Source organism: Scyliorhinus canicula, chromosome 8, assembly GCF_902713615.1.
Source record: "Scyliorhinus canicula chromosome 8, sScyCan1.1, whole genome shotgun sequence".
Classification (NCBI taxonomy): Eukaryota; Metazoa; Chordata; class Chondrichthyes; order Carcharhiniformes; family Scyliorhinidae; genus Scyliorhinus; species Scyliorhinus canicula.
This window is the reverse complement of record NC_052153.1, coordinates 22,000,602-22,025,462: the sequence shown is the minus strand read 5'-3', so window position 1 is coordinate 22,025,462 and position 24,861 is coordinate 22,000,602. Positions and strand designations below refer to the sequence as shown.

The following is a 24,861-nucleotide window of genomic DNA, read 5'->3' as shown; positions in this document are numbered from 1 at the left end:
TTTTAAAAAATAAATTTAGAGTACCCAATTCTTTTTTTCCCAATTAAGGGGCAATTTAGTGTGGCCAATCCACCTAGCCTGCACATCTTTGGGTTGAGGGAGTAAGAACCACGCAAATACGGTAATTGCTTCTTTTTCATGGATTAAAGATAAAGTTCCTGTTAAAACAGTAGGCACGCAAACTCCTCGCAACATTTTATCGGCTGACTCACCTCCTAAGAGCGGATAGTTTCCCTCTCATTGACCCCGCCTCCTTTAGGACTGAAAATGTGCAACGAGGCATTAGGTTTGAAATTTTTGCCTCCTGTTTGGTCCCAACCCACTCGTCCTTAAGCCAATCAGGTTAAAACTTCCCACCTCCCATGGTGACAAAAGACTTTGGTCTTGATGTTCTTGTTTCCAAATATATTTTAAGTGTGTACAAGAAAGGTGTAAAATGGATGTGAATCATTTTCATTAACTGAAGACGCCGGCCAGAATCTTTACTTCCTTTGCCAACCCACAAGTTTTCTGCACAATAAACTGATTCGATGGATTATCGCAAAACTACAAAACTCTGCCGTGGTGCCTTGGAGAAGTAGGCAGTGTTATTCATGAGTCAGAAAACCCATGCCCTCTTTGATGAGGAACAGAGTTAAATATAGTCGTGCATGCAACATCTGGTTAACCGCTATGAGTTCTCCAATTGTCGTAGCGTTCAATCTACTGGAGGTGCAGGATATCCCAAGAAAGAAATGGGAGTCGAAGTAAACTCTCAGTTCGACCTTAGCTACCCGACCTCAGTGCAACAAAGAGAAGATAATTTCAGTTTGTCAGAAAGGTGGTCTATTACCGAACTTGGTATAATTTATGAGAGATAAAGTGTTGGGAAAGCTTGTGTTACATGATGCCGAAATATTGGGCGCAATCCTACCGCCTTGTTCTGCCGTAACTGCCGCCCCACCCCACCCCCACCCCCCTGATTCCCAACAGCCGTTACATCTCGCGAAATGTAACCAGATCTCACGAGACGTCCCGATCTGGGCGGGACCCCGTCTCGCACGGTTAAGGTGAGTTTGGGGCATGGGTTCCAGGGGGTTGCGAAGGGGGTCAAGAGATTGGGACGCCATTTTTAGATGGCGTCCCGATCTCTTCCTGCACTGAGGAGTCCCCCTCGCCCGTGCAGGAAATGACACTGAGTGCAGCCTCAAGGGGGCGTTTCCTGCCGGGACACTAAAAAAAAGGGTTGTTAGCTAGCGGGATCGTTCACTTTAACCCCGCTAATCTTACCCAGAACCGACTTTCTGTGTCTTTAGTTAGATTGTGCCCGCTGTCTCAAAACACAATTTATCACCTGAAATCGATCACAGAATGCTTACAGCATAGAAGGAGGCCATTCGGCCTGTCGCATCTGTGCTGGCTCTACCAAGGAACATATTCCCCTATAATTGTACTATTTAAATGCTTTCATAACTGCAACATTTTTATTTGAGAGGCGCAATGTCTAATTGATCCAGAAAGTGCGTTGCTGAAGGTCATTTACTATCTTGTGGCAGTAATTCCTCCTGGAGAATTTTTGGGAAAAGGATTTCAACGTCATTTAATTTTGTACGCAAAATATGACCTGAATTTAAAATGTTAGCCAATTTTACTGATATAGGCAGTGTCACCAGGGGCTTTTGGCAGAACCATTACTTAATGTTTTGTGGACTGTTTAATGGGTTTCTAAATTTAGCACTCATTGTTTGATTATACTTGCCTCTTGTAATTATACTAGCTCTTGACTTTGTTTTTCATTCTGTTCCGTGTTCCCGAGTATTTGTCTATCCATTTTTATCTACAGTTGAAGTTATGTTTTGCCCTAGTTTAGACTGTGTTCTGTGACCTTGCACGTGAGAGTTTCACTAGATGCTCTGTCACATTGTGGACTACGCCTCCTGTGTTATCTGGGTGGCACAGTTTGCTGGGTTTAACATGCCATGTTTCCAGGACTGGTTTGTTGTCTTCCTTTTCAAACTTGTTTTCGTTTTAAGATAGCTTTTTTGTTAAGTGTTGTGTTTAATGCCAAAGAATGTGCGAGTGGAGCAAAAGGTTGGATATTGTGCAGAAGATCCATTTCATGAGAATTGCCTTCTACTCATCCCAAGGTATTATTTCCTGCCTTGGTTTTGTCAGTCGGCATTGAGGAGTTTTGTATTATTTTCAGTGCCTTTATTTTGACTGCCATCGAGAAAAGTGTCTGCGTTGTCGCCTATTTCAGTGAATTGAAGCTTCTTTTAGGGAATTTTTGGCTGCCAGTTATTGCTGTGTTGCCAGTGAATGTCCTCAGCATTTTCATGCTGACTACATTCTGCTGGTCCTGCCCAAAGAGAGAGCGGCGTTTGCGAGTCATCCTTGCCGCTTTCACTTCTTAGCCATAGAACATAGAACAGTACAGCACAGAACAGGCCCTTCGGCCCTCAATGTTGTGCCGAGCCATGATCACCCCACTCAAACCCACGCATCCACCCCGTACCCGTAACCCAACAACCCCCCCCTTAACCTTACTTTTATTAGGACACTACGGGCAATTTAGCATGGCCAATCCACCTAACCCACACATCTTTGGACTGTGGGAGGAAACCGGAGCACCCGGAGGAAACCCACGCACACAGGGGGAGGACGTGCAGACTCCACACAGACAGTGACCCAGCCGGGAATCGAACCTGGGACCCTGGAGCTGTGAAGCATTTATGCTAACCACCATGCTACCCTGCTGCCCCAGTTGCCTATCTTCCTGGGTTCCAACTTGTTTTGGAAAATGTTAGTCGCATAACATGATGGTAACCGCAAGGACAGACCGATAATTTCGAAATTGTACCGTAACCAGAGATACCATTTGGACCTCCACAGCCACGATAGGACGGACCTTTGGTGTTAACTCTTGAAAATGGCTCCATTAATCCGATGGCACATTTGTAGACTGACATTTTCCCAGGTCTGTGATGCAGCAGCTATCAAGGATTGTGGGGATATTTGAAGTATGAAGCACATCCGACATAGTAAGAAGTCTTACAACACCAGGTTAAAGTCCAACAGGTTTGTTTCAAACACTAGCTTTCAGAGCACTGCTCCTTTCTCAGGTGAATGAAGAGGTATGTTCCAGAAACATATGTTTCGACCCAATATTTCTGGAGCTATGTTTCTGGACCCCACCTCTTCATTCATCTGAGGAAGGAGCAGCGCTCCGACAGCTAGTGTTTGAAACAAACCTGTTGGACTTTAACCTGGTGTTGTAAGACTTCTTACTGTGCTCACCCCAGTCCAATGCCGGCATCTCCACATCATCCGACATAGTGGGAGAGGGAGAGAGTGTGACCTCTTCTCCCCCCCAGGCTCCTGGTCTGGCAATGCTTCAGTTGTATCATTTATATCCTTGTTTTTAAATCCCACTAGGGGCTAACCTGTCCTCAGAGGCTCTTGCTGCCTACCATGGACATATTGGAAAGATTTACAGGTTGATACCCAACTTGTTTGGCTATGTTCTGAACTCACCCATGGCCGTCAAGTCCTAGAGAGGGACTTGAACCCAGAGTCCCTCATTCGCGGGGTATTGACGCGCCTCCAGACCTCCACAAGAATTATAGACCAGCTATATAGGCTGAAATAGTAATTATGTCAAAGACAGAGAGGCAAAGAATTTATATTGTGCATTCCGGTGAATCTTTCAGATCAGTATGTTCCTCGTCCAACAAGAAGGAGGTATTGTTGAATTTAGGCAATGGGAGAGGTGAATCAAATGTCAGCAGAGGAAGATTTAGTCAACAAATGACACAACATCATCCGGTTTAGGTTAGATAAAGAAAAAGACAAGGAACAATTTACAGCTTCAATCTCGCCCAAATATTTTAAATCAAAGGCTGGTAGACAAATTGATGATGGATCAATGGGCTGCCTTTAAAGAGAAGTGGTTTTGAATAATCTTTTTAGAAATATTTTTCATTACAACAAAAAAAACAGCAACAGTGCAACAAACACCAACCCTGTACTATACCAAACGTACACCCACCCAATCCCCCAGTCTCCCTCTTCCCTCACCCCCATTGAGAAAACAGAACCTGAAATCAAAAATAAAAAGACACTCTCCCTCTCCCAACAGCTGACTGTAACCAGCTCCCTGGATTCAGTTTGTACTCGAAAAAGGAGCTAAACTTCCTGAGCAACTCCATTATCTCCCCCACATTGGAGAGTGGTTCGCGATCTGTAGTAACAAATCGTCTGCATATCAGGGCACCCTACGTTCCCTCTGCCCACGCTCCATCCCTCTCCATCTGTTAGATGACCGCAACATAATGGCCAGCAGTTAGATTGCTAAGGGAAACAAAAGCGGGGACAATGGACAGCCCAGTCTTGTGCCCCTCTTCAGTTGGAAATAACCCAAGCTCAGGGCGTTCGTACGTGCTCTCACTGTGGGGGCTCTGTGCAAAAACCTAATCTGTGAAATAAATTTTGACCTGAAGCCAAACTGCCCAAGGATCTCAAAGAGGTAGCCCCACTCAACGCTATCAAATGTCTTCTCCCCGTACATCAAAATAATCACCTCTGGATCGGTTCCTAGGGAGGGCGACAAAACCACATTTAACAATCTCCTAATAATGGCAAACAACTGCTGGCCCTTAACAAATCCAGCCTGCTCCTCCGAGATCACCCCAGGTAGGCAGGGCTCCAAACGCATTGCCGACACCTTAGCCAAAAACTTGTCAACGGAATCATTGAACGTAGCCGGCAGATGGGACCAACTGACCAGAAAACTGTTTGTAAAATTCAATGGGCAACCCATGATGCTTTGCTCGTCTGCATTGACCGAGTACAGCCCATGATCTCCTGCAGCCCTATCTGCACCTCCAACTTCTCTCCTGCTCCACCAACCCATCGAAAAATTGCTTCATTGATGAACCCTCCTTGACTCGTACAACCCACGGTAGAAAGCCTCAAACACCTCATTAACCTTCTCTGGGGTAGAAACCAACCCGGCACCCAAGTGTCTAACCCGCACTATCTCCCGGGAGACAGCCTGCCGCCTCAGCTGGTGAGCCAACAGATGACCGGCCTTCTCTCCATACTCATAAAATGTCCCCCTCGAGCGTCACAGCTGGCTCACCACCTGAACCGTTGACAACAACTTAAAAACCATTTGCAATTTCTTTCTTTCCGCCAATAACTCCGGTGACGGGGCGATCGAGTACTGACGGTCCACCTCGATAATGGAGTCCACCAGGCTCTGCCTCTCCGTCCACCCAGATTTATCCCGATGCGCTTTATAAGAGATTATTCTGCCACCACCACCAGGGATTCCCAGAGTGTGGAAGGCGAGACCACCTCATTCCTGTTGAATTCAACGTACTCCTCGATGGCAAAGGTTACCCGCTCACAAACACTCTTATCCCCAAGCAATGCCTGTCCAGTTTCCACGGAGTAGCTCAGAGCGGCCCAGCTCCAACATCAAATCCTCAAAATGAAGAGCATGATCCCTCTGAAACCTAAATTCCCACGGGTCTGCCCTAACCCCCATCTGTTCCATGAACACCAATAACTCCTTCGCCACCCCTGATGGACTCAGAGACTTGGGACTCAACCTAGGATCCAAAACACAATTGAAGTGCGATATTCGAATGGGATTTCTTGCTGTTGGATATTCTTTATGATTGCACTCATTTCCCCCCACACCCCCGGTGCTGCTCGCTGTGATGTCATGTTGAAGGAGAACTAATTTTTGATACTCTGAATGTTACACTGAATTTCTAAGAAAAAAAAATGTTTTAACAGGTTACGTAGCTCATGAATTCATCTTGGATGTGCGACCGTTCAAGAAAACTGCAAACATCGAGGCAGTGGATGTTGCCAAGAGGCTGCAAGATTATGGTGAGACAGATTTGTTTTGTATTCTGTTGAATTGGGAACTAATCATTGTCCAATATTGCTTCTCATACATAGAACATAGAACAGTACAGCACAGAACAGGCCCTTCGGCCCTCAATGTTGTGCTGAGCCATGATCACCCTACTCAAACCCACGTATCCACCCTATACCCGTAACCCAACAACCCCCCCTTAACCTTACTTTTTGTAGGACACTACGGGCAATTTAGCATGGCCAATCCACCTAACCCGCACATCTTTGGACTGTGGGAGGAAACCGGAGCACCCGGAGGAAACCCACGCACACAGGGGGAGGACGTGCAGACTCCACACAGACAGTGACCCAGCCGGGAATCGAACCTAGGGCCCTGGAGCTGTGAAGCATTTATGCTAACCACCATGCTACCCTGCTGCCCCTAATGCCCCTATACCATGGGTATAGGGACGGAACCATAAACACCTGTGGCTGAGGGTGTTTGAAGGACACTGGTGCGGACTCAATGGGCCGAATGGCCTGCTTCTGCACTGTAAATTCTATGATCACAATCTCCCACAAGTAAATCCACTTTCTGGGCACAATTTCCCAGTGCCTTCAACGCAGAGAACGACCCCGCTATCAAACAGGACTCTTTTTTGTGCCATGGTGAGGAACCCCCCCCCCCCCCCCCTCCAAGGGACCACACTTGCCTTCATTTCCTGGAAGAGATTGGGGCACCTTTTTTTTCTCTTGTTTTAATAATATTTTATTAAGGTATTTGAAAATTTTTATGACAGTAACATAAACAATGATATCAACATGGTAAAATAAACATCCCCCGCCCCAGCCCAATCTTCACGCACCTGGGCACTATTTTTAAATGGCCCTCCCTCTTAACCCCCTCGTCACATCCTCCGGACCCCCCAGTGCTCCATCTTAACTGTTTCCCCCTTCATTCATAAGGGCAGGGCACACCCGGGCGCGGTCCCTGACATGGGCAACCTGACACCTGGGCACCCTGGCAGTGCCATCTGGGTAGTCGCAGGAGAGCTGGGGTACTACCCTGCCCAGAGCCCGACCACCCGGGGCCCTCCGATGGCCTGGAAGACACCCCCTTCCAAGGTGCTGTTTCGCCTGGTCCACATTTGTATGGACCGGTGCTAAACAGCGCCATGGCAAGCTCTCCAAGGCACGGGTGTTAGTTCCCAGGCACTGGTGGAATCTGGCACAGGCGGCTAACTGCTCACTTAAATATGTACATCTGAGTCCCGCCTGGCGAGGACAAGATCCAGATCGCGACGTCTCGCGAGATCGCGCAGGGTGTTCCGAGCGTCGCAATCCCCGCTGGAGGCCTCACGCAAGATTTAACGGCCCTTGTTGCGTCACCAAGCAGGCCGGGATCGACAAGGCCGTTTAATCCAGGCCTTGTACAGGCATCAGGAGAGATTCTTTCCACTGGTTGGTGAGATGATAAGGAAAGGATACAAGTTTAAGATTTAAACAAAAATATTTATTCTTTCATGAGATGTGGTCTCGGTCTGCATTTGCTGCCCAATCCTAATTGACCTCGAACTGAGGGCCTGGCTCAGCCATTTCAGAGTCGTTGCTCTGGGTCTGGAGTCATATGTAGGCCAGACTGCGTAAGGGATTTCCTTCCCTAAAAGGCACTAGTGAACCAGATAGGTTTTTTTAATGACAGTGATAGTCTCGTGATCGCCATCACTGATGCTAGCTTTCAATTCCAGATTTTTTTTTTGATGGATTTAACTTCCATCAGACGCCATGGTGGCATTTGAACCTGTGTCTCCCTCCAGGGTATGAGCCTGGGCCCTCTAGACCACTACTCGTCCAGTGACACTCCCACTACACCACTATCTCCCTACACAATCAATTATCCCCCGCCCCTCCGCCAGTGGAGTTGGATCACTGATCAGCCAAGTTCTCATGGAATGGCGGGGCAGGCTCAAGGAGGTAAGCGGGCGTTACTCGTGTCCATACATTTCTTGACTGACCTAAATAGTGACAGCTGATGTAAAAACTAAACTTAGTCATCAGTGGTGGAGGTGACATTCTACTTCTTAATGCAACTGAAGCTACAACGCGACCGTCCGGGCTTTCTTCTTGACCATCAAGCTTCAAATAAGTTTGCATCTCACAGGATTCCATGCTCCCACCATGTCCTGGCCTGTTTCTGGTACGTTAATGATTGAGCCAACTGAATCGGAAGATAAAGCTGAACTGGACAGGTTCTGTGACGCAATGATAAACATCCGACAAGAGATTGCAGACATCGAAGAGGGCAGGATGGACGTCCGAGTAAACCCACTTAAGGTAAGTCGGAACAAACCATTGTTTTGCTGAAGCGAGCTGTATAATTAAATCTTAAGATGTGTTAAACAAAGATGCTCTATATCGGCCAACGTTTGCCTGCCTTCTGCATTAGTTGACGTAGGCAGTTTAGGGGACCACACAAAACATCAGCATTATTCACTGCTCGTGTGTCATCGTGGCGTAGTTGGTGACACTCTTGCCTCTGAGTCACAACGTTCTGCTTCAAGCCCCACACCAGGACGTAGCTCAAAAACATAAGTTGACACTTCAGCGGAATATTCAGGGAGTGCCGCACTGCCGTCTTTTCGATGTGCTGTTAAACCAAATCAGGTGGATTTAAGATCCTCCATGGCATTATTTTAAGGAGAGCAGGGGAGTTATCTCTGGGGTACTGGCTGGTATTTTTGCGTCAATCAACAGGAAAAAAAGCAGATGATCTGGTAATGGCATTGCAGTTTGTAGCGGCTTGCTGTTTGCAAAAATTGGCTGCTGCATTTCCTATAATGTAACAGTAACGATACTTTGAACACACTTCACTGGCTGTGGAGTGCTTTGAGAGGTCTGATAATCATGAAAGGTACAATGGAAATGCAATTTGTTTTTGCTTTAAACGACGACGAGGATGCGTCGTTGTCCAAGTTAACAGGGATTTATAATTTAACTTCAAGTGTTAGAGGCCGTATGTTATAGGTCCAACAGAGCCAGAAGGAATAGTTAGGCAGAGATTAACCTGAAGAATGTAGTATTGAAAGTCAGGAGAATAATCGATTTTAGAACAGAGAAAGAACTCTGAAGAAGAAAGAAAGTCAACAAATTTGTGCAAAGAAATGCCTGGTACAGGAAGAAGGTGGAAAAATCTCTTCCGCGCTTGAATATCTCGGCAAAACTCATGGGTTAGGATTTCATAGGAAAATACGATACTCGCCTCTAGCAATTGCAGCGCTGTGGATTTCAGCTTTCATTTTTAAAAATAAATTTAGAGTACCCAACATTTTATTCTAATTAAGGGGCAATTTAGCGTGGCCAGTCAACCTGCACATCTTTGGGTTGTGGGAGTGAAACCCACGCAGACACAGGGAGAATGTGTAAACTCCACACGGTCAGTGACCCAGGGCCGGGATTCGAACCCGTGTCCTCAGCGCCATAGGCAGCAATGCTAACCACTGCGCCACCGTGCTGCCCTACTTTCTTTTTTTTAAATAAATTTAGAGTACAGAATTCTTTTATTTTCAAATTAAATGGCAATTTTGCATTGCCAATCCACCTAAACTGCGCATCTTTCTGGGGGTGAGACCCACGCAGACACTGGGAGAATGTGCAAACTCCACACAGACAGTGACACGGGGCCGGGATCGAACCCGGTTCCTAGGTGCACGTACCCGGGTCCTCGGTGCCTGGATTTCATCTTTCCTGACGCAATTTCTTTCCAGCGTCAAATATAAAGGATTTTTGGTGTCCTGCAACAGTGATGCAATCAAGGCTCAACAGCCAATCACATTGAAGCATTCTCATAACAGCAAACCAGGATGTAATAAAAATCCCTGCTTATCCTTTGCTTTTGAATCATTCTGCAGAGAGCAAAATAAATGATTGAGACACACACGTGGGGAATAAGGTAGAAGCTGAAATTCAAAAAAAATCTTCAGAAAAAATGTAAAACTCTATGGAATTCTTTTATCATGGTGAATCGGTTTGACATTTCACAAGTATAAAATAATGGCCTCAGGGCCAGGGAGGCTGTTCGGCCTAATTCTGCTCCTATGTCTTATTGTCTAATTTCACAAGTTTTCCATCTGTGGAGACTTCAACAGTGCACTCTGTGGAGGAGCAGGAAAAAGCTTTGCACATTTAGTTACAACATGCGGCCACCAGGTGTTGCTGTCAATTTCACATTTGCAATGATGGCCAACACAGACAGTTTCACCATCATCCAACCACCGTGTTTGTGTGGGTTTCCTCCGGGTGCTCCGGTTTCCTCCCACAATCCAAAGATGTGCGGGTTAGGTGGATTGGCCATGCTAAAGTTCCCTTAGTGTCCAAAATTGACTGTAGTGTTGGTTGAGTGGGGTTACTGGGTTATGGGGACAGGGTGGTGTGGGCTTGTGTGCTCTTTCCACGAGCCGGTGCAGACTCAATGGGCCGAATGGCCTCCTGCACTGTAAATTCTATGAAATCCAGGCCATTGTAATCCTCAAAAGACGGACAGTGGAGATATTTTCTTTATTCTTTCACGGGACTTGGCGTTGCTGGTTAGGCTACCATTTCCATTGCCCGTTCCGAATTGCCCTTTGAGAAGATGGTGGCGAGCTTGAACCGCTGCGGCCCATGTGGTGTAGGTACATCCACAGTGATGTTAGGGAGGGAGATCCAGGATTTTGACCCAGGAGCGGCGATGTAGTTCCAAGACGGGATGGTGTGTGGCTTGATGGGGAATTTGCAGGTGGCAGCATTCCCAGGTTTCTGCTGCCTTTGTCCTTTGAGATGATAGCGGTCACGGGTTTGGAAGGTGCCATTGAATAAGCAGCAAAAGTGAAAAAAACGAAAGTGGGGGGTGGGTGAGAGTTAATGAAAGGAAGATGGATCTGAGCGAAATACATGGAAGAGACAATAATGTGCAGTATGTTTGGAGGTGTGTCTGACTTGGCTAATGAGCTGATTGAGTTGGTGTTGACACTGTAATGCACCATTTGGCCGATTAACCACCGGCTCATTTTGACAACGGTCTCAGTGGTTCCGGGTGAGAGTCCTTCAGTGTTTCCAAGCAGCAGTATGAATGAGTCTATGCTGCCTATCACTTTCATTTGGAATTCGGAATATAACAGCCATCATTACCTTGAATTCGGTGTTCCAAACATTTACTGCAATTCCGATTTTCACAGAGTAAGAAATGAGGTGAGGCATGCTGAGCTTAGTCTTCTCTGCCAACCCAGCTGAAGAAGGTTGTTCAGATACCAGTGATGCACTAAGTGAATGTAAATAAAAGGCACTTGGATCTGTAAATATGACGCTTAAAAAGAAAAGCACTGCAGTGCACCAATAAGAATAGGGATGTTCTTGTGAGGAAGGCACTAAAAGGGTGCCTGAGAATAGCAGGGACGAGTCAAGCTGGGAAAGTTAATTCATAAAAATTAATAAAAAGTAAAAACCTGCTGATTGACACTACGGAACTCCCTGTCTTGACCCAGCAATTGTTGATCTCCGTTTTGGGACATGGGGAAGTCCTCCTCTTCCCTGCATTCGCATAACATCTGGAGCATGAGTACAACACGTATCTTCCTCACACAGACACAGTGCCGGAAAGCAGAGAGTGCTGCCCCAGAACTGGAATAAGAGCTGGGACCACTGTTGTTTACTATTTAAATAAAGAATTTGAATATGGGAAGAACCATGTCTTAAGTTTGCAGATGATATCAAATTGCGGCACATAGTTAATGCTGAGGAAACTTCCCCCCCCCCCCCCCACCCTCCAAAAATGGAAAAAGATTTAAGCAAACTTGCAGAAGGGGTGAACGAATAGATTTCAATGTAGACAAGTGTGAGGGGGTGAATTTTGGTAGGAAATGTTGAAGGAGGCTACATACATCTTGGAAAATAGAATCTATCTGAGGTAGAGGAGGGAAAGGATCTGGATGCGCATGTCTCTAAAAGTTGCAACATTGGTTAATAAAGCCATAATAAATAAATACAATGAAAAACTAAATAAACAAGTTAACAAATACAAACAAAACACTGGAATATATTTCTCAAGGCATACAGTTGAAAACAGAGAAGCTATATTAAAGGGAGTTCTATTTACTCTAAAGGGAACCGTTTTGGCAGATTAGAGCTGGATCTGTTAGTGCTTTATGAGCCACATCTGGCAGTGGATGGCCAAACCTCTTGACTTTCACATCTGTTCAAGTCTGCAAACCTCGGACTTGGGGGAGTGGAGATGAGGGCTGTATTGGGGGAATGGCCAGAGTGAGAGAGAGTTATGGTTTTAATGGAGACAAGGGCACTGAAGGTAGAGGTGAGGGTGTGATTGAGCAGATCAGTAGCTGCAGACGCGTGGTGGTGATCAGAGCCTTTGGCTGGACAGTTGGGTTTTTGAGAGTGGAGCAGATTCTACGACCATTTCGCTGAAATTACATTGATAGATTGGAATGATGGCACCGCAACGAAGTGCCTAGTATTGATACTTCACAGAGCTAGTGCACAAGTTTGATTTTATCCTCAGTACCAATAACAGCCAGCTGGTGGCGATGTTTCACTTGTTTAGTGCATCTTTTCAAATTGCCTTTCAATCCGTTTGATATTTTTAAAAGTTTGCAATTTGATGCCGTTAAATTTCAGAATGGCAGGCAGTAGCTGGAAGATTTATCAGCCCCAAAAAACAGGAAATGTTGAAAACCCTGAGCAGGTCAGGCAGTATCTCTGACGAGAGCAGACAAGTTAATATCTTAAATACTGACCATCTGTCAGGCCTGGTTGATAAGGAGACATCGGCTGGATCATTAATTTGCCTGTTCTCTCCACAGACGCTATCCAACCACCTGTGTATTTTCAGCAGTTTCTATTTTTATTCCTTTGCTTTCTGGATGTATCAAGCTGGCGTGAAGAACATTGATTTTTAAAAGCATTGTAGAGTTCCAGATGTTGAATAATGCCCAAAGTGAATGCTTCAAAAATCTTTACAGCCCCTGGTTCCAAGATCTGTCAGGTCCTTAGAATGACTTTATTTTGTGTCAGAAATGCCTTCATCGTCTTTGTTCCCATGGAAGGAACGGCAGTTCAGCATATTTTAAACCACGATGTTAAATCTTAAAGAAGGTCAAAAACTTGGTCCAGCTGGTGAATCAATTTGCTTCCCTCTGGATTTGGGAAATAAGGAAATTTGTATCCATTAATTCCCGGGTGTGTATGAGGCCTGACGACTGTATTTGGTTGCCCCGGTACCTGGAAGGGTCTGGAAAATGAGAGCTGGATCAGGTTGGCCTGTATTAACTGAGAGCTGGATCAGGTTTGCTTGTACAGGACAATGTGTTAACTGAGGATTGTGTCAGCTTGGTCTGTACTGGGACAGTGTGTTAACTGAGGACTGGATCAGGTTAGTCTGTACTGGGACAGTGTGTTAACTGAGGACTGGATCAGGTTGGTCTGTACTGGGACAGTGTGTTAATTGAGGACTGGATCAGCTTGGTCTGTACTGGGGCAGTGTGTTAACTGAGGACTGGATCAGGTTAGTCTGTACTGGGACAGTGTGTTAATTGAGGACTGGATCAGGTTGGTCTGTACTGGGACAGTGTGTTAACTGAGGACTGGATCAGCTTGGTCTGTACTGGGACACTGTTAATTGAGGACTGGGTCAGGTTAGTCTGTACTGGGACAGTGTGTTAACTGAGGACTGGATCAGCTTGGTCTGTACTGGGACAGTGTGTTAACTGAGGACTGGGTCAGGTTGGTCTGTACTGGGGCAGTGTGTTAACTGAGGACTGGATCAGCTTGGTCTGTACTGGGACAGTGTGTTAACTGAGGACTGGGTCAGGTTAGTCTGTACTGGGGCAGTGTGTTAATTGAGGACTGGGTCAGGTTAGTCTGTACAGGACAATGTGTTAACTGAGGACTGGGTCAGGTTGGTCTGTACAGGGACAGTGTGTTAATTGAGGACTGGATCAGGTTAGTCTGTACAGGACAATGTGTTAACTGAGGACTGGGTCAGGTTGGTCTGTACAGGGACAGTGTGTTAATTGAGGACTGGATCAGGTTGGTCTGTACTGGGACAGTGTGTTAACTGAGGACTGGGTCAGGTTAGTCTGTACAGGACAATGTGTTAACTGAGGACTGGGTCAGGTTGGTCTGTACAGGGACAGTGTGTTAATTGAGGACTGGATCAGCTTGGTCTGTACAGGGACAGTGTGTTAATTGAGGACTGGATCAGCTTGGTCTGTACAGGGACAGTGTGTTAATTGAGGACTGGATCAGGTTGGTCTGTACAGGGACAGTGTGTTAATTGAGGACTGGATCAGCTTGGTCTGTACAGGGACAGTGTGTTAATTGAGGACTGGATCAGGTTGGTCTGTACAGGGACAGTGTGTTAATTGAGGACTGGATCAGGTTGGTCTGTACTGGGACAGTGTGTTAATTGAGGACTGGATCAGGTTGGTCTGTACTGGGACAGTGTGTTAATTGAGGACTGGATCAGGTTGGTCTGTACAGGGACAGTGTGTTAATTGAGGACTGGATCAGCTTGGTCTGTACAGGGACAGTGTGTTAATTGAGGACTGGATCAGGTTGGACTGTACTGGGACAGTGTGTTAACTGAGGACTGGGTCAGGTTAGTCTGTACAGGGACAGTGTGTTAACTGAGGACTGTGTCAGGTTAGTCTGTACAGGGACAGTGTGTTAACTGAGGACTGTGTCAGGTTAGTCTGTACTGGGACAGTGTGTTAATTGAGGACTGGGTCAGGTTAGTCTGTACAGGGACAGTGTGTTAATTGAGGACTGGGTCAGGTTAGTCTGTACAGGGACAGTGTGTTAATTGAGGACTGGATCAGGTCAGTCTGTACAGGGACAGTGTTAATTGAGGACTGGATCAGGTTGGACTGTACTGGGACAGTGTGTTAATTGAGGACTGGATCAGGTTAGTCTGTACTGGGACAGTGTGTTAATTGAGGACTGGGTCAGGTTAGTCTGTACTGGGGCACTGTGTTAATTGAGGACTGGGTCAGGTTAGTCTGTACTGGGACAGTGTGTTAATTGAGGACTGGATCAGCTTGGTCTGTACAGGGACAGTGTGTTAATTGAGGACTGGATCAGGTTGGTCTGTACAGGGACAGTGTGTTAATTGAGGACTGGATCAGCTTGGTCTGTACAGGGACAGTGTGTTAATTGAGGACTGGATCAGGTTGGTCTGTACAGGGACAGTGTGTTAATTGAGGACTGGATCAGCTTGGTCTGTACAGGGACAGTGTGTTAATTGAGGACTGGATCAGGTTGGTCTGTACAGGGACAGTGTGTTAATTGAGGACTGGATCAGCTTGGTCTGTACAGGGACAGTGTGTTAATTGAGGACTGGATCAGGTTGGTCTGTACAGGGACAGTGTGTTAATTGAGGACTGGATCAGGTTGGTCTGTACTGGGACAGTGTGTTAATTGAGGACTGGATCAGGTTGGTCTGTACTGGGACAGTGTGTTAATTGAGGACTGGATCAGGTTGGTCTGTACAGGGACAGTGTGTTAATTGAGGACTGGATCAGCTTGGTCTGTACAGGGACAGTGTGTTAATTGAGGACTGGATCAGGTTGGACTGTACTGGGACAGTGTGTTAACTGAGGACTGGGTCAGGTTAGTCTGTACAGGGACAGTGTGTTAACTGAGGACTGTGTCAGGTTAGTCTGTACAGGGACAGTGTGTTAACTGAGGACTGTGTCAGGTTAGTCTGTACTGGGACAGTGTGTTAATTGAGGACTGGGTCAGGTTAGTCTGTACAGGGACAGTGTGTTAATTGAGGACTGGGTCAGGTTAGTCTGTACAGGGACAGTGTGTTAATTGAGGACTGGATCAGGTCAGTCTGTACAGGGACAGTGTGTTAATTGAGGACTGGATCAGGTTGGACTGTACTGGGACAGTGTGTTAATTGAGGACTGGATCAGGTTAGTCTGTACTGGGACAGTGTGTTAATTGAGGACTGGGTCAGGTTAGTCTGTACTGGGGCACTGTGTTAATTGAGGACTGGGTCAGGTTAGTCTGTACTGGGACAGTGTGTTAATTGAGGACTGGGTCAGGTTAGTCTGTACTGGGGCACTGTGTTAATTGAGGACTGGGTCAGGTTAGTCTGTACTGGGGCACTGTGTTAATTGAGGACTGGGTCAGGTTAGTCTGTACTGGGGCACTGTGTTAATTGAGGACTGGGTCAGGTTAGTCTGTACTGGGGCACTGTGTTAATTGAGGACTGGATCAGCTTAGTCTGTACTGGGACACTGTTAATTGAGGACTGGATCAGGTTAGTCTGTACTGGGACAGTGTGTTAATTGAGGACTGGATCAGGTTGGACTGTCCTGGGACAGTGTTAATTGAGGACTGGATCAGGTTGGTCTGTACTGGGACAGTGTGTTAATTGGGGACTGATATGGTTGGCCTATACTGGGACAGTGTGTTGATTGAGGATTGGATCAGGTTTGCTTGTACAGGGCAGTGTGTGAATTGGGGACTGGATCACGTTGGCTTGTACTGCAACAGTCTGTTAATTGAGCATTGGATCAGGTTGGCCTGTACTAGGACAGAACGTTAATTGAGGAGTAGAAAAACCTTTACTGTTGCCTGGCAAAAGTGGTCCAGGAACACAGACACAGAGAAAAGACAGGAGCGAGTTCAGTGTCTGTCAGAGAGTGAAGACAGGGGTTTTCAGGTATCTGAGAAGAAAGCATTACAAGATTATTTGGGCAGTAGTCGACTGTTATATCTCTCAGTAAAGTGATCAGTTTACCAGAGGTGTACTGGAATACTGGGAAGGTATGAGTTGGTGAAAAGCATTGAGTGATTACTCAGGAATTCACCAAAAGAAATCTGTTTGCAACTATGCTAATCCCAAGACTAGCTGGTGGTAACTCTTCACTGGTTTATGTGTCTGTAAAGGTATTGATGGGATAAAGGAATAATGTAAATTTGAAGCATCGCGTTGTGTTTCTTTTGAGATCATTCCAATCTTTCTTTCTGGCATCATATAGTTCATTTGTCTTGTTTAATAAATGCTTTATTCTTTGTACTGCATGTTCATCAGCAGACTATTGTGAATTTGATAGTAACTTCCATCCACTATTTCTAAAACAGAATAGTGATCTATTAAGCCAAATTTTATACATCAATAACCATTCACCCAGTATCACCTCGGGCAGATCTCATTAACCCATATGCAGTTGAAAATAAACTTCTCACGATCTAATTCAACTCTCACTTCCACACAACAAAATCTCCCATTCAACAAAACCATTCAAAGCTTTCAAATCTCAAGACGTCAATCTCTTATCAAAAACAAACTAACATAGAACATAGAACAGTACAGCACAGAACAGGCCCTTCGGCCCTCAATGTTGTGCCGAGCCATGATCACCCTACTCAAACCCACATATCCACCCTATACCCCTAACCCAACAACCCCCCCCTTAACCTTACATTTATTAGGACACTACGGGCAATTTAGCATGGTCAATCCACCTAACCCGCACATCTTTGGACTGTGGGAGGAAACCGGAGCACCCGGAGGAAACCCACGCACACAGGGGGAGGACGTGCAGACTCCACACAGACAGTGACCCAGCCGGGAATCGAACCTGGGGCCCTGGAGCTGTGAAGCATTTATGCTAACCACCATGCTACCCTGCTGCCCCGTTTGATTTAGTCCCCACATCAAACAAAGGTAATCCTTTAATAATGTCTTTAAATTATCGATCAGACTGCATTCAGAACTCCCTGCTGAGATAAGTTTAGCTTTTGAAACTCAGTAAAGCATTCATTATAACATAGTAATAGCACTTGGAGAAATATCAACAAAGACCTGCATTGAAACTCACAACCAGATGGTATTTTTTCAAATCTAGACCAGATGGCCTGTTAATCAAAGAAATCCAGCAAAATTGTTTTTTAAAACTTTCATTGACAGCTTGAGCCTTTTTTTCATGTTTAAAGAATGGGTTCTGTTTGGACTCACCACCACATTCAAATGGTCTTGCTGAGTTTGGTTATTCCGTTGGTACCCTTCACACCCTGTCCATTTCCACTTGCCAGCAAAAGGTGACTTGTAAGAAATGGGGACGGGAGTTCTGCATCTGTGTACTCACTACCATTTCTAAAGTTCCGCGGAGTCTTCTCAACCAGGAGAAACTCCAGTCCAGTTTGGCAGATGAGGACGGGATCAGGTTGACCTAGTATCAGCTCATTATCCAGCTCCACGTTTTTAGTGACAGCTAGTAATAATAATAATAGCTTATTGTCACAAGTAGGCTTCAATGAAGTTACTGTGAAAAGCCCCTAGTTGCCACATTCCGGAGCCTGTTCAGGGAGGCCGGTATGGAAATTGAACCCACGCTGCTGGCATTGTTCTGCATTACATATTACATACACACATTACGTAGAATTTACAGTGCAGAAGGAGGCCATTTGGCCCATCGAGTCTGCACCAGCTCCTGGAAAGAGCACCCTACCCAAGGTTAACACCTCCACCCTATCCCCATAACCCAGTAACCCCACCCAATACTAAGGGCAATTTTGGACACGAAGGGCAATTTATCATGGCCAATCCACCTAACCTGCACATCTTTGGACTGTGGGAGGAAACCGGAGCACCCGGAGGAAACCCACGCACACACGGGGAGGATGTGCAGACTCCGCACAGACAGTGACCCAAGCCGGAATCGAACCTGGGACCCTGGAGCTGTGAAGCGATTGTGCTATCCACAATGCTACCGTGCTGTCAGCTATTTAGCCCAGTGTGCTAAACCAGCCCCGAGTTGAGTGAAGGACTGGATACTCGCTGACTCCCTTGGAACGGTACCTCAGCAGGAGTCAGTTCCATTGTAAGAGATGGGGAGACCATGAATGAGGTGCCTGGATGAAATGTACCTCTGCCATTGTGGCAACATATTTTCTTCCTTATGAAGACTCTTATTTTGATTCTATATTTGGAGTACGGTTGGGTGTTTTGCACACCCTCGGATCTACTCTGGTAATACTCAAACCAGGAAACTGAGATAAGTCTCACTCTGTTCACCATATTGAGAGTGTCACTGGATCATAAAAACATAAGAAATAGGAGTAGGCCATTCAGCCCTTCGAGCCCACTTTGCCATTCACTGAGGCCATGGTTGATCTTCTACTTCAACACCATTACCCTGCACCATCCCCCATCTCTCTTGATGTTTTGACGATTTAGGCATCTATTGATCTCAGACTTGAACATACTCCGTGATTGAGGTTCCTCCGCCCTCTGGGGTAGAAAATGCCAAAGATTCCTTTGATGATTCAAATTGCTCTTCTATTCCTCCCAGCCCATTTTAGGAGGAGTCGGCCCGTCATTGATCGCTGCCGGGATCCGCCCATATATGGCTTTCCCCACCACTCCCCACACACACACACACACACACACTGAGTGCGAGGGGGGACAGAAGATCCCGCCAACAGGAAGGGTGGTAAGATTTGGGGGAATAAGGCGGGAAAGTGGAGTTGAGGATTATCTCATCAGATCGGTCATGATCACGTTCAATGGCAGAGCTAGAGCCGAATAGCTCACTTAGTGCCTACATCTTATGGTTTAACAGGTGGTCGCAGGGTCATTTTTACCAGGTGTTTAAAACCTGGAAGGAATGGGACAGGTACTGGAAGGAATGGTGAATGTACTGGAGGAATCTGCCGTTGCAAGTCCAACAGCCTCTTTTACTGTCCAGTATTTTTGCAACTAATAAAAGTCTTCAGAGAAAATTAAAAACACTTTTTGTTTTTAAAGTACCGCTCGGGTTCTTTTGTCGGGTTGCTTGTCGTCATGTTCAGGAGATCTTTTAACAATTGGAGACTCCAGGATAATCTTGGGCCGAATGGATAGAAGCACGCTGGCTTAATCTTCTCTACTTTTAAAATTTACAGGCGTCAGGACCAATTGCAGGCCCTCGCCCCACTTGTGTGGGGCCTTCGAGGGAGGCGGGCAATTAACAGGCTCGCTGTCCAATGAAAGAGGTGTGGGGTGTGCCCGGGACAGAGTGGCAGGAGGTCCAGTGGGAGGCACAGGGAAAGTCCGTGACGGCCTCGAGACAGAGGCACTGACAAAAACGTTGAATTTAAAATGAAGGGCCAAAGTTGTCAGGGCCGTCATTGTGGAGACAGAGGAGGCCCTCTGCAAGAACGCGTTTTGCTGGGCCTGTATCCAAGAATGCGTTTTGCTGGGCCTGTATCTGTTTCAGCCTTGCAGGCCCCTGATAACACTATCGGCAGCAGCAGCCCCCCCCCCCACACCACACCACCACAATGTCTCTCTGACCTCCCACCAGGAATCCAGACATTCTGATCTCCTTGACGCAATGTGGGCCCCGTCTGCCTTGAGCAAGATTCCACTGCTGCGCCCCATTCAGGCAGGAACACAACAAGGCACCAACGCAACTCAGTCCGATTTCCACAGCCTCCAAGACTGTCTCCACAGGGCCGGAAAGATTTTGACCACTATTTCAAACAAATGAGGCTCATAGAACACTGGGATCTATCTTTATATAAGATTATATGAAAGAGGTTGGGAACAAGGGGCAGGATAATGCTGTCTGGGTGGAATGCACTGCTGGAGTTTGATTAAAGCAGATTCATAAAATCACTACAGTGTAGAAGGAGGGCCATTCGGCCCATTGGGTCTGCACCGACCCTCACAAGGAACACCCTACCTAGGCCTACAACCCACCCTGTTCCCGCAACCCAAAAACCCCACCTAATATTTTGGACACTAAGGGGCAATCTAGCATGGTCAATGCACCTAACCTGCACATTACCCGGAGGAAACCCACGCAAGCACAGGGAGAACATGCCAATTCTACACAGAAGGTCACCCAAGGCGGGAATCGAACCCCTGGCGCAGTGAGGCAGCAGTGCTATCCACTGTGCCACCCAGATGCCACATCAATATTTAAGAGTAAGCTAAAGGAATATGAGGACAGGCAGACGCATGGGGTTAGGACTCCTGGGGGTTTGAAGGATTAACACCACCATGCTCTGTTTCCATTGTAATTTCGATGGGAGCTGATCTTGGTTCACCAAATGTGTGCTTGGTCCACTTTCAGAGCGACTGAAGAAGTGCCAAGGGGGAGTCTTGTGGCAGTGGCTAGCGTCCCTGCCTCCAGACCTGAAACTCAGGGTTCAAGTCCCACTCCAAGGCCTGATGACCGTGGAAGTCGCATACATAATGTGGCCAAACCCGGTTGATTTTCAACCGGCAAATGCTTCCAAATGCACCTCCGGCAGCTGGTGAAAGCAAGAGTATCTCCTGGTCAGCCATTCTTGATGCGGAATGGTGCCCCCTCCAGATGCAGCCCCCTCAAGCTCCAGCCTCCAGCTTCAGGCTGGTGACTTGTTCCAAGAAAGAAAGAGCTATGGAAACAAACATAAGCATGTGCTTCATCTGCCTCGTGTATTGGGAGAAGAAATACATCTGCAATTGTCACGAATGCCCACGAGGGGGTGCTGTTGCTAATGGCCATGGGTCAGTGGGATAAAAACAGCCTTAAAAGTAAAACGTTACATAAATGATTGGTGCTGCTGAACCTGAGAAATAATTGATTATAAACTCAAATTTGTAACAATTCCACTTCATCAGGTTTCAAACTCTTTGAGTATTGCCAAATATAATTCAGTAAACCCTCAATACAATTGACAGTAGTGTATTTTCAAATGTAATTTTGTGTAAGATATATAATCGGTGGAAAGGAGAAGCTGTTTCCAGCTCATTGCGCTGCATGCTGCCAGCATTAGTACGTTTAACTTACAGTGAGACCAGTAGTTTCACATCTCTAAACTTAATTATAGCTCTGTTTTGATTGACGATTGAGTATTACCTGTACACTTGGCTGACCTCGGATTCAATCACTGTCCAAACACTTGTGGCTACCAGAGAATGTCAGAAGCTAGTAATCCTACGGCGAGTAACTCCCTAAAGCCTGTCCACCTTCTACAAGGCACAAGTCAGCAATGTAATGGAATATTCCCCACTTGCCTGGATGAGTGCAGTTGCAACAACACTCAAGACGCTCGACACCATCTAGGACAAAGCAGCCACTTGATCGGCAAAGATTCACTCCCTCCACCATCGACGCATAGTAGCAGCAGTGTGTACCATCTACAAGGTGCACTGCAGGAACTCACCAAGGCTCCTTAGGCAGCACCTTCCAAACCCGCGACCACTACCATCTGGAAGGACATGGGCAGCAGACACATGGGAAACCACCAGCCGGAGATTCACCTCCAAGCCACTCACCATCCTGACTTGGAAATATATCGCCGTTCCATCACTGTCGCTGGGTCAAAATCCGAGAACTCCCTCCCGAATAGCACATTGGGTTTACCTACGGTTCAAGAAGGCAGCTCACCCCCACCTTCTCAAGGGCAGCTCGGGATGGGCAACAAATTCTGGCCTAGCCAACGATGCCACATCCTGTAAAAATGGACTTTTCAAAAGCAATTAATCTGATATTCATCAATGCTATATCTTACACGTCATTAAACATTGACATCAAGCTGCAAAACGGGTCCTCGGTGACAAAGACAGTAATGTTTTGGGCTGTAGATGATTGGTTAATCTGGTTTGCCCCTCACCCATTAGGTTCCTGAGGTGATTCCAAATGATGCTGCATTCCCTTTCCTAATAAGAATTCTTCTAATTCCATTTTGAAACCTGTCCTCACTTTCTGTTCCATAGATGTTGTCACACACACACACACCTCAAGAAAATTGATCAAATCCCCCCCCCCCCCCCCGAAAATCTCACCATTGACCTTTGGGCAGCACGGTAGCATTGTGGATAGCACAATCGATTCACAGCTCCAGGGTCCCAGGTTCGATTCCGGCTTGGGTCACTGTCTGTGCGGAGTCTGCACATCCTCCCCGTGTGTGCGTGGGTTTCCTCCGGGGACTCCGGTTTCCTCCCACAGTCCAAAGATGTGCAGGTTAGGTGGATTGGCCATGCTAAATTGCCCTTCGTGTCCAAAATTGCCCTTAGTGTTGGGTGGGGTTACTGGGTTATGGGGATAGGGTGGAGGTGTTGACCTTGTGTAGGGTGCTCTTTCCAAGAGCCGGTGCAGACTCGATGGGCCGAATGGCCTCCTTCTGCACTGTAAATTCTATGTAAAAAAAAGTCCCTTTGGAGAGTTGAGTCACAGGGCAGACTGTCTTTCCTCATGTCTCAACCGCCCAGTTTAGGAAATAGTCTTTTGGTATTCCTTCCAACAATTCCACAAGCTCCCTATCCTGTTGATCCACAGGCAGCCTCATTAGGTTAACTACAAATCACAACATCGCTTCCCTTGTCTGATGTTGTCATACCCCTGGCTATGTTTCCCTATTTTTCATGTAACCTGGTGTAGTGGCCTGCCATATTTAGTGACCAGTCCAACAAAACCCCCAGCCCTTTTTCAGCCCTTCGCACACCCGGGCACATTCGCTGGCACCGCCATGCTTTTTTTGGCACAAATTTCGCCATCGCCTTGAGGTCTGTTGGAAAAGATTGTTAAATAAGTTTGGGCTGGAAATCCTGTGAGAGGCACAGAGCTCCCAATTCCCTGTTTTTGGTCTTTGACTGAAGATCAGCGGAGCGATCAGAGAAACTATGTACATGACTCAAAATGGTGGCTTGTGTCATCCTTTGGGGTCCCCACATCTGGCTCCCGCCAAACTCACAGGGCCATTCTCACCAGGAGGAGATCGGTGTCGAAACAAATCCAGAAGTAAAGCTTGAAGATGGTTTGTTAACCTGAAGTTGCCCACCCAAACGATGTATCTGTTGGGACCCTTTCCATCCAGTTGCTGTGACGAATGACATCTATTTCTGGAAATAGGACCAAGCACTGAAAATATGATTATAACTGAAGGAAAACTATTCACTTCACATTTATACCCTTTCAAGCAAGTTAACATCTAGTTAGTGCTGACGAAGTAGTTGGAAGTGATGGCTTAAAACAGCCAGCTTAACTTCCTCTGTGCTGTCTTGCCATCTCTTCAATCCTCATACACCTTTGGCGTTTTCCCTGTTGCCTACAGTGGAGACGTGCCAGTTAGTTGAAATTTTATTGTGACAATAAAGATGATTATTATTATTTTTTAACAATAGAAAGTGTTCAGCGGGCCAGGCATCATGTGTGGAAAGGACAGGCAGAGTTAGTGTTTCAGCTCAGTGATTTTCATCACAAGCTGTGTCGACTCTGTTCAGTTCAATGGGGACGAAACCAATTTCAAATAAAAGGCTTGAAAATGCTCCTGGTGGAAGTTCCACAATGGCGATAGTGCATCAACAGCCCGTTTTACATTCAGCCTCCTGTTCTACCCCTTTGTGGAATAGGTTGCCAGTTCTTTTGTACCTTTGCACCTACACTGCGGGATTCTCCGTCGGTGGGATCCTTCGCCGGCAGCGCACCCACGTCCGCGGGTTTCCCGGCGGCGTGGGATGTCCACAATGGATAACCCCATTGGCCGGCTACGGGAACGGAGAATCCCGCTGCCGGGGGTGGGGGGTATGCCGGGAAACGGGGCTGGCGGGACAGAGAAACCCGACCATAGTTCCACTAAGTAAATCAGTCAAACTTTTTTTCTCACTAGTCAACCAGGCTGTGAAACTTGTGAGGCCTCGTTTAAAAAATAATCTTCATATAATTGGCTCTCAGAAGCGCTTGACAAAGCACTTGTTGTGCCAACTCACCATGTGTTGAATGGAAAACTAGGAATACTGCAAAAACAAATCCTTGTACAATGCAATAGTGTTCATGGTGTAATTAGCTAATACTACACAGGATTTGTGTTTCAGATGGCTTCAGCATGCCCTAAACAATTAAGGCTATCAATGGAATTATAACGGCTGTTTCTGATTATTGCCTGAGCGCAAGTGTTCCCAAGTGCCTGTGAGAGGCACGAGGCCTGTGGAATTCTGCCGAGAATTTTCCCACCATCGAGTGTTTTTCCCATTGA

The 24,861-nt window shown here is 46.5% G+C and overlaps 1 protein-coding gene across 3 annotated transcripts in view; it reads left to right on the top strand.

Annotated features, from left to right (window-relative positions):
- The window catches only part of gldc (glycine dehydrogenase (decarboxylating)), a 169,618-nt gene that overhangs the window by 136,996 nt on the left and 7,761 nt on the right, over positions 1-24,861 (top strand). For all 3 annotated transcript variants that reach the window (XM_038804258.1, XM_038804260.1, XM_038804259.1), the window contains 2 exons: positions 5,785-5,880; positions 8,012-8,184. In XM_038804258.1, coding sequence (XP_038660186.1) covers positions 5,785-5,880; positions 8,012-8,184 — 269 coding nt within the window. The remainder of the gene's footprint in view (positions 1-5,784; positions 5,881-8,011; positions 8,185-24,861) is intronic.